The sequence below is a fragment of the Siphateles boraxobius genome, unplaced genomic scaffold (assembly GCF_051911475.1).
Source record: "Siphateles boraxobius isolate OS27281-9 unplaced genomic scaffold, OSU_SipBor_1 49, whole genome shotgun sequence".
NCBI classification, from domain to species: domain Eukaryota; kingdom Metazoa; phylum Chordata; class Actinopteri; order Cypriniformes; family Leuciscidae; genus Siphateles; species Siphateles boraxobius.
The window spans coordinates 4,974,581-4,984,881 of NW_027509130.1; the positions used below are offsets into that span (position 1 = coordinate 4,974,581).

A 10,301-nucleotide genomic window follows, 5' to 3' on the forward strand; every position below is an offset into this window, starting at 1 on the left:
AGGAGAGCCGGTTGGAGGTGGGCAGAAACGCTTAGGCGGTCTGTCCCAACCTCGTAGATCTGGTGTGGCTCTCCTCCTTTTGACCTGCGGGTCAGGAACGGCTCGAGGAGGCTGGAGCGGCCGATTTGTTGGACCGCTTCAGCTGAAGGCGCTTGTGAGGGCGCTGGCGGGGAAACGGTCGACCTCGGGCTCCCCAGACCGTAGTTGGTGGGGGATGAGCCGGGTCATTCCTTCTAGTAGGGAATTCAAACCTATGAGTAGAGCGTTCTCGGGTCTGAGAAGGGGGAGGGTTGGAGTCTCTTGGGTCTCTAGTTCTCCTGGGCATAAACTGCCTGAATGCGGCCGACTGAGACTTAACGGCACGGAACTTCTCAACCACCGAGTTGACCGCCTCCCCGAAAAGACCTGAGTGGGAGATAGGGGCGTCTAGAAGAAAACTCTTATCCTTGTCTCGGATCTCCGTGAGCCTGCCATAGATCGACTTACAGCCCGATCAGTGTGTTTAGTGGCTCTTAGGGCCAGATCTGTGGCTTTGCGAAGCTCTTTGACAGCTTCGGGCGTCAGTCCCTCTCCTTCGTCCATGTCCTTCAGGACGTCCGCTTGGTAGGCTTGAAGGATGGCCATGGTATGCAGGGCCATGCCTGCTTGACCAGCCACCATGTAAGACTTCCCAATAAGGGAGGAAGTAGTCCTACAAGCCTTGGAAGGAAGGAGGGGATGCGACTTCCAGGACGGTGCAGACGACCGGAGCGAGGTGGTTAGCCAGCGTGTCCTCGACCGCTGGAATAGTGGAATAACCCTGCTCCACAAAACCCACAAGGTTGGTGAAGTCAGCGGCTGCCGCATTAGTAAGGCGTGCGGAGAAAGGCTGCTTCCAGGATCTGGAGATCTCGTGATGCAGATCAGTGAAAAAGGGCAGCTTTCTTCGCTCCGGCCTAGAATTAGGGCCACTGAGGAATCTCTCATCGAGTTTGGACGATTGAGACTCACGGGGCTCATCAGGCCAGTCTATAGAGAGCTTCTCTGTAGCGCGCCACATCACGTCAATAAGCTCAGTGTAGGCCGGAGTAGGCCGCGCGTCCTGGCCGCTAGGCGGGATAACGTCATCAGTCAAAGCAGGCCCGAAATCCTCGGAGTCGGAAGCTGCAGTGTAAATCACGTCATCCAGACCGAAAGAAACCGATTCGCGGGCTCCCGGGCTGGGGCATAAATAATCATACGTGAATTTAACCACGCCACGTGCGTGCTCGGGGGAGGGAGGGAGAGAAAGGGCGAGGCCCGTCTGCTCGTACTCAATATCCTCGAGCTCAACATCCGGGTCCCAGGCCGCGGATCCACGAGAGGCCTCAGGAGTCTCGGGAGCGCGACGGGGGGAAACGAATGACTCCTTCTCAAAAACCGCGAGTCTAGAGTGGAGGGTTTTGAGAAGGAGATTGTCACAAAATTTACATTTTGACAATCCTAATACAGCCTCACGCGCATGCGAAAAACCCATACATTTAACACACTTACTGTGAGGGTCGTCGTTCGAAATGCATGGCGGAGAACAGCGTTGATAATCCAAGACACTTCACTGTAAGGAGAACAGAGTTCCACTTATGCCAGTCGCTGAAGTGTTGAGACGAAAGCTCTAGTTGAATTAGAAAAATTCGGGCTCAGAAAAACCGAACAAATTGCAAGATGTGACCGCTTCGTGAAGGCAGATATATCTGAGGAGAGGATGGCGCGCGCGCGTTCGTCATGCTACGACGTAAGAGCGTCGGGGCGGAGCCAGCTTTGCGCGAGCGCCATCAGCCAATGAATTGGCGTGATTCTATAGGGCTTCAGGCAATCGGCACATCCAGAGGATATCCCACTGCGCTTTCCGCAGCGTTGAGTGAACCTATGAAAGAGAACAAACGCGTATGTGGGGTAATGCAGTGCTGTTTTATCATATTAGATACATTTGAGTGTGTCGAAAATTTGATATAATACTACTCTGTGCGTTCGCTTGGCGGCTTCTATATGAGAAACTTGTTGCACACTGCAGTGAGCTAAATCCATATTAGGTATGGTAAAAATGGTACTCGCGGTAAAAAAACAACGACATTTAAACAAAAAGACTAAATGTGTTAGTCAATACATTTTCTGTCGATGAATGTATCCAATCAGCTTCTCACCCGTCTAATAAAACACAAAATATATTGAAGCGTTTTTAGTGTTTCCATGGTTTCTACAAAATAAAACCAGAAATCGAGGGTAACGCGGGTATGTCATTGATAGACGACGCATGTCCTGGTTAAAACTGCTCATTTCAACATTCTTAGAAACATTTGTGATAATGTAAGTAGGCTACACAAATCAACAAAACATTGTTCTAGTGATTTTTGGATATTTTAATCCAAAAATCTTACATATTGTGCATATATTAATTAAGAGGATGAAGGAGAAGAGAGTAATGCTTAGATAACTCACCTACCACTAGAGGACGCCACTGATAAATATTCATCATATCTCACTGAACACAGTGCTGCATCAGAGATGCTTCACGGATGCCATGAAACACGGGTCTAATTTCCTGTCGGCCTGTACGAGAATCAACAGAGTCACTGATCATACTATAAATGATAGTATGTTCATCCATCCTAACATACTACAATTTATAGGAGACATATATGACAGTCTAAACGGCTTCACTAGTGACTATCCTGATCTGTGAAGGCAAAGACAGCAGGATATAAGAGCCTCCATTAAAAAAAAAATATATAAAGAAAAATATTTGCTATAAATTTGCTCTTTATAATTAATGTATTTCATCAGAATACACAGGGATTTTTGCCCTCATGGTGTCATTACAGCATCTACTATATACCATGATGTTAAACCAAACTATTTAAAACAAAAACAAAAAACACACAGAAAAAATAAATAAGAAGTGTGGAGTGTGTGAGGTTGTGTGGGTGTGTTTTCCTGATCCGGCCTACAGGATTAAACAGGTAAGAGGAGGCCGACAGATCCTCACACACTCCTCACACACACTCAGACGGAGACAAGCTGAAGATCTGTTAGTGGAGATGGGCCTGCGCTGGCTGTGGAGGCATCGAGTGAACACTTTACTGGCGGCGCTGCTGATCTTCCTGCTCCTGACGCTCCTGGCCACACACTCCCTGCAGAACAACAGGTAACACATTCAACTACTGCAATACTGGCAGATAAACCCAACTAGAAGTGGCAGATGCAGTTATCCGAAGCAATTTCAAGGTGTTACATATTATTAGGAATCCAAGCCATGAACCCTTGCGTTGCTAGAGAATCGTGATTTACCATTAGAGCTATTGATCTCTGTGGGGTTATTAGTCTATAGTTAACAAAAACTAAAATGACTAAAACTTTTGAATAGCGCTGGTTCTCTGGATGAAGGTTCAAATGAACCTGCTAGCAAATCTTCCGGTGTGGACCACACTCAGTTTAACTAGTGTTAGGTTAGTCTGGTTGATATGCGAGTGGTTTTCTGAACTCAGATGCACATCAGTGAACCACAGCAGAGTCTGCATGAAAAAAAAGTTCATGGGGTTTGGGTTTCTTTCTTTGGTTGCTGCAAAAGCTGTTTTCCGAATTGGGGTTGTGCACTAAGAAACCACACTAGAAAAGAGGTAATTTAGACTCAAACATGGTTTGCAATCCGGCCTGGTTTTGTGGTAAGTGCTTGCGTCGCATATATTATAATGTACTTTCACTGTAAAAAAAAAATTGTTCACTCAACTTAACCTTTTTGAGTTATGTTATTGCACGGACTTGGCTAAGTTATGTTTATTTCAAATATTAAGTATGTTCAACTTGACAAATTTAAAGTTATTTGAAAAAAGTTAATTGGAAGGTGAAAAACTGTAAAAGTTTTTTAAGTATGTTCACTCAACTTTTTGAGTTACCAATTTCCACTTACATAGAATATGCAGTATTTTCAATTTGACAAGTTTAGTTGGAACAACTTTATGAAAGTAAGGTGAACTTACTTTTTTAAAGAGAGTTCACCCATCAATGAAAATTCTGTCATCATTTACTCTCCCTCAATTTGCTCCAAACCTGTATAAATATCGTTTGTTCTGCTGAACACAGAAGATGATATTTTGAAGAATGTCGGTAACTTAACAGTTGATGGATCCCATTGACTTTCATTGTATTTTTTCGCCCCCTACTATGAAAGTCAATGGGGTCCATGAACTATTTGGTTACCGAACTTTCTGTGTTCAGCATAAGAAAAAAAATTCATACTGGTTTGGAGCAACTTGAGGGTGAGTAAACAATGACAAATTTTTAATTTTTAAGTGAACTATTCCTTTAAACAAACATGGTCAATTGACCAATATATTAATGCTGATAAATAATGGATTATTTCCTTCAGCTGAGACACTTCATATGCGCAGTGTTTGAATTGCTTGAAATATGATTGGAATCACTTCAAAAAAGGAAAATACAGTGCAACGTGTAGTGCAAGTCTGTCATATAGGCTAAAATTCATCCCTATGTCAATGCAGAAAGATGAATTTGACAGCAAATTAGTTACAGCATTGGGCTAATAAAATCAATCTAGTGTGCCCCAAAAAAAAGTAAAAAAAGTAAATTTCACAATTTTGAAAACAGGGCATTTGTACTCAAACATAGTTTGCAATCCAGCCTGGTTGGTAAGTGCTTATGATAACATTTAATTTTGGCTATTATATTACAGTATGTGCTACTTGCTCACTGAAGTCCATTTCTGCTTCAACTCAACTCCCTCAACCCTTGCATCTACTGCACATTTATGCATGTCAACAATAACAAAAGAACTAATTTAACAGCGCTTTCCATTGTTGTCATCTTTCTGATTCATTAACTAGCTAAAGCGGTAAACAGTTTCTAGTACTCATGTCAGTGGTGCAAATTTTGTGTGGTTCGAGGGAAAGCAAAAGCATTGAAATAACTTTTTCCCAAATCTCAGTGATACTAAAATAACACTGGTTCAGATCCTAATGATACCATGTGAAAAGCTCACATCTAACCTGAAGGTTCCCCCTACAGAACTCATGAACTGAGACCAACAGCAGACAGGAGGAGCCAGAGAAAAGCAGCTGAGAAACACACCTCAATCCCACACCAACCGGCCAAACACACACCGACCACCAGAGCCGAGCGCCGCAGGAGAGCTCAGCCACCCGTGGTCTTCCTGAAAACACACCGGACCGGCAGCAGCACCGTGCAGAACATACTGTTTCGACTTGGGGAACGAGAGAGCGCCACTTTCGCCTTTCCACACCGAACCTACCAGTTTAACTATCCAGACAGGTACAAGCGCAATGCATGATGCACATTACTTCCCCAACAATGTTTCGGTACCTGCAAAAGTACAACCACATCCATCAAGAGAACCTGTTCCCATTCATCACAGTGCGGGATCTTCTGGAAGTATATGAGCTGCCGAAGCAGTTTCTTGTCAAAGGCAGCAGCTTCACTAGAGCCTATGAAGAGTCAAATAATATGAGTCCATTTTCAACTTTTAAGAGACTCCAAAAAACATCAACTATAATATAATGAAAAACGTACAAATTATGTTATTTGCATTTCGTTTTGTTAGAGTACATGGTTACTTTTGAATTGCTATCACTAGAGAAATATGTTTTTGACGACTATTTAGTGCCATACTATTTAATCTAAGGTGCCAAAAGACAATTAAAAATCCATGAACACCTCCAAAACCAATGAATATAACAATTATTATTAGCTAATTATGCTAATCAATCAAGGGTGCCAATTGACAAATGCAAGCCCATAAGAGCCTCCAAAAACATTTACTACAATATAACGATATACTTAAGATTTACTCTATGCGTTGCCTTCAAAGTGTTTTGAACACTGCTACTTTTGAATTGCTGTAAATGCAGAAAGATGATCATGACAGCAAATTAGCCAGGTCGTGCTTATCAATCTAAGGTGCAAAAAGATAATTTAAGAAAAATATAATCCCATTTCACAATTTAAAGAGCCTCCAAAATTCGACTTAAATATAATGAAAGGTAACACTTTATTTTAAGGTGATGCAGTTACACATTACTTCATGTAAGTAATAAGTAACTAACCCTAACCGTAACTCTGTAGTAAGTACGTGTAGTTAATTAATAATACTCAGTACTTATATGAGTAAGTACAATGCAACTATGTCACCTTAAAATAAAGAGTAACCAAATGAAATGCTTATGATTATGCAGATAGTTTTGGTTGCATACAAAGCTACGTTTAAATGGTGTTGTCAACGTTGTCAATGGAAAAAGATGAATTTGACAGCAAATTACAGTAGTCAACATTTGAAGTGGATCAAAACCATTCATCAAAGTTAAGCCCGAATTTTGAACAATACCTGTTCTTGTCTTAGGACAACTTTGATTAACTTTTTTGATCCACTTTAAATGTTGACTGCTGTTGTTAATGCATAGGGCAAATTGGGCCATGCTAAAGAGTTTTTATGATAGTCCCATGTAACGGTGCTTAAAGACAATTGGAGACAAACGGCAACGGATGGTGCCTCAAAATTCCCTTAAAAAACATGCCTTGAAAGTGTATAACTCGCTTATTGTATATAAACATTTCTCTAGAGTGGATGGATCAAGCAAGTCATTCATTAACAATGTATTCTTGACCTCCCCTTCAGACCATTAAATGCCGTTCAAAGGTTAATGAGCTTTAAACCAAACAAGCTCTTAACTCCGGCTCTCCCTCTCTCTGTGTTTCAGATTCAGAGCGGCGTTTGTGGACGAGCTGCCCGAGGGTTCGTCTCAGTTTGACTTGCTGTGCAGCCACATGCGTTTGGACCTGCCTCAGGTGAGGAAGGTGATGCCCCAGAACACAGTCTTCATCACGCTGTTACGAGACCCGATCGAGAACTTTGAATCGGTCTTCAGATACCACACCTCCAGCGTCCCAGCATTCCTCAGCGCACACCGAGCTGCCGCCAGCGAAAGCAAACCCGCGCTCAAGGTGTTCCTGGACTCTCCGGAGACCTTCTGGGACCCGAAGGAACCCGGGAACGGATTAGCCAAGAACCCCATGAGCTTCGACATGGGGCTCAACAACCAAAAGTGGAACGGCTCCTGGCCGGGAGACCTGGCGCTACTAGAGGAGGCGTTTCACCTGGTGATGATCGCAGAGCATTTCGATGAATCCCTGGTTCTGTTAGGAGCTCTTCTGGGATTGGAGCACGAGGACTTGGCTTACGTTCGGCTCAACGCTCGTGCCAAAAACAGCGTGACCGAGCTGGATGAGAACATGCGGGCGAAAGTGCGCTCGTGGAACGTCCTGGACACGCTTCTCTACGACTTCTTCGCGCAGGTGTTCTGGGAGAAGGTGGGTCAGTTCGGGTTGGACAGGTTGAAAGCCGAGGCGGAGAAACTCAGGGAATCTACGGAGAGGATTCGGCGGAGATGCGTCTCCAGGGAGTCGGTTCCCCCGGCGGAGCTCGAGGATCTGTTGCGCCCGCGGCAGACGGATTCTGTCACCATCGTGGGGTTCGAGGTGCGGGGGAACCTCTCACTGCAGGATCAGGGGTTCTGCGTGCGGATGATGCTGCCTGAGCTTCAGTATCACTCGCACTTGTACTTCAAGCAGTACGGGAGAGATATGAGAGCTGCTCCGGCCGACTGAACCCTCAAATGGTCTTGTTTTGGGTGCTTCAGAATAGGGGTGTTACGGTTATATAACCTTGAGACCGACTGTTATAGTTGAACACCGTCATTAGAACTGTAGAATCGCCAAAACCGTGTTAGTAAAATATTTTTTACAAACATTTTTATCATAGAGAATGTTTAAATACTAATATCAGCTTACAGGGAAACGGAGGCGGAGTTAGTGGTGCTTCGGAGGCTGCTGCAGGAGATGATTCCGGAGAGGTCTGTGCCCCTTTACCGATCAGAGCACGCGCGTTTATACTCGACATATCCGCACGAGCGCGAAGATGCACGCGGTAAAAATTAGCGTTGGGTGCGCAAGACCAGCAAGACCCCATTTCGCTTGGCTGTGTGCACGGCTTTTTTAGTAACAGTGCGCGCGGCGCCGCATCCGAGGTTGAACGACTTCAAGCCGAATTTGTTTCCTGTTTGTGATTTATTTAAAACAAAGCACGTTCATTGCAACGTTTTTTTTTTTTTTTTTGGTTTTGTTAAGGATTTGTTTACTGTGTGTGATTCACATTCACATTCACTTCTAGTTGTCTTGCTGTTAATTTTAAATAAACGTAGAGCAAGTAGCTAATCAGTGTCTGCTCGTTTATTCAAACTAAATTATCACTATAACAGACTTATAACAGACGAACATGGCAACGCCCTGGACACCATCTGAACACCAGTCCTGGATAAAACATCTACATCAAAGACTTGCACATGTTCAATTGATGGATGCACTAGGATAAGAGACTCTTGGTATTAGGAATGCACCTGAACATTTTGGCTGATACCGATATCCGATTATTGTTTATATTTGTAAGTCGATAACCGATATATTGACCGATATATTGATGTAATTTATGAGAGCTTGGTTCAAAAATAAAATTGTCACTATTAAAAGCCATAATGAGAACACAATTATGATGTTCTCATTATAATTTTATGTAGCCGATATGACAGATTTGGGCTGCACATGTTGAACTGAACCGTATTTTCCTTTTTTGAAGTGATTCCAATCATATTTCAAGCAACTCCCTCATGATGAACTGTGCGCATCTGAAGTGTCTTAGATGAAGGAAATAATCCATTATTTATTAGCTTTAATATGTCATGCTTTTTTTATCATGCCAATAACATTAAAAATGGACATATGTTGGCGGATACCGATCGTGCATCCCTACTTGATATTTCCACACATCCAGCTGCTGTAATCCAGAGGTGTTCAGTCCTGCTCCTGGAGGATCTGCCTTCACATGCGATCGGAAATGTCATACTTCCCACTTCTGAAGTCATAATTACAGAGGAATCATCAATCAATTAAGAGGAATCATCAGAGGACGGCAGGTTCCCTTTCGAACGGTCACTTCGTATTGCGTAGCTATACGCAGTGGGGAAACTCCTTTTCCTCGATTTACCGAAGCCTATATGTAAAACGCATTTGCAGCTGCACAGCTAATACACTGAGCGTCTGGCACGCTCATAGGCTGTGCTGCAGCAACGGCGCAGGCGACTCTGACGTGCGACCAATGAGCTAGCCCAACGTCAGAGCCCACCGAGGGGGCGTGGCCTAGCCTATATAGACCCCTGAATTAGCCATTATAGTAGATTTTTACTCCTTCAGCGACAGTACACATGTCCCTGAGCTTTCTACTGTTATTCGCCGTCAAACAAGCCTTTTCAGCCTGAGCGAGCTTCTCTTCAGCAGACTTCGCCTGCACGCCGTTGTCTCCTGATGCCGTCTCACCTGTGGCTATCCGGCGACAGCCTATATCCTTTGTCGAAAGCTTTGTGTTTGATTTCAGATGCCTCGTTCAGCCTGCGCCACGTGCGAAGGCCGTCTGCACGAGGCAGACCAACACTTGAGCTGCATTTCCTGCCTCGGGATCGACCACGCGGAGAATGCACTCTCTGCCGGCGGATGTGCGGCCTGCGAAAGCATGCCTATCTCCGTGCTGCGCAATCGGCTAGCTCTCTCTCAAGACGGCGATGCCGCTTCAGCCATGCTGTCTATTCCAAGGAAAAAGCGTCGCAGCCAACGGCAACCGGAGGGTATGGAAGTTGGTGAACGCACGCCGGCCGCGTCCTCGCGTGCTTCACTTTCTCCTAATCGGACGACATCACCGGTCCTGTTTGTAGGAGACCAGCGCCCCCCCTCCCATGTGGAGGGCCTCGTCTCCTTCGGCGGATCTCTCGAGCGCGACGACAGCCTGTCCATCGCCGCTTCGGAGGATGAGTGGCCGGGCTCTCTCGACCTTGTCACCGCTTCTCAGTCTGTGGCTAGTGGTTCAGCGACCAGGACAAACTCCAACGCCGAAATTGTTCGGATCCTGACGAAGGCCGTCGCGGACCTTGAGCTAGAGTGGACCACGCCCGAGGAGCCGCCGCGTAGTCGGCTGGATGGATGGTTCCTGTCGGTGCGCCAGCAGGCCCCTCGTCACAAACCAGCGCCATTTTTCCCCAAGGTCCACGAGGAGCTCACCAAGGCCTGGCGCGCTCCGTACTCGGCACGTGTGGGATCTGCAGTTTCCGCAATGCTCTCCTCCATGGATGGCGCAGCGGAAAAGGGTTATGAGTCTTTGCCGCCCCTCGAAGAGGCCGTGGCTGCTCATCTTTGCTCGAGCGCCATCTTTGGCT

At 45.3% G+C, this 10,301-nt stretch overlaps 1 protein-coding gene across 1 annotated transcript; it reads left to right on the plus strand.

The window, feature by feature from the left end:
* The first annotated feature begins 266 nt into the window (after nt 1–266).
* Nucleotides 267–7,678, plus strand: LOC143710933 (galactose-3-O-sulfotransferase 2). Its single transcript, XM_077202178.1, has 3 exons — nt 267–3,160; nt 5,038–5,301; nt 6,744–7,678. Exons 1-3 carry the CDS (start codon nt 3,054–3,056, stop codon nt 7,648–7,650), a joined length of 1,278 nt encoding a protein of 425 aa, XP_077058293.1. The 5' UTR covers nt 267–3,053; the 3' UTR covers nt 7,651–7,678.
* Nucleotides 7,679–10,301: the final 2,623 nt, after the last annotated feature.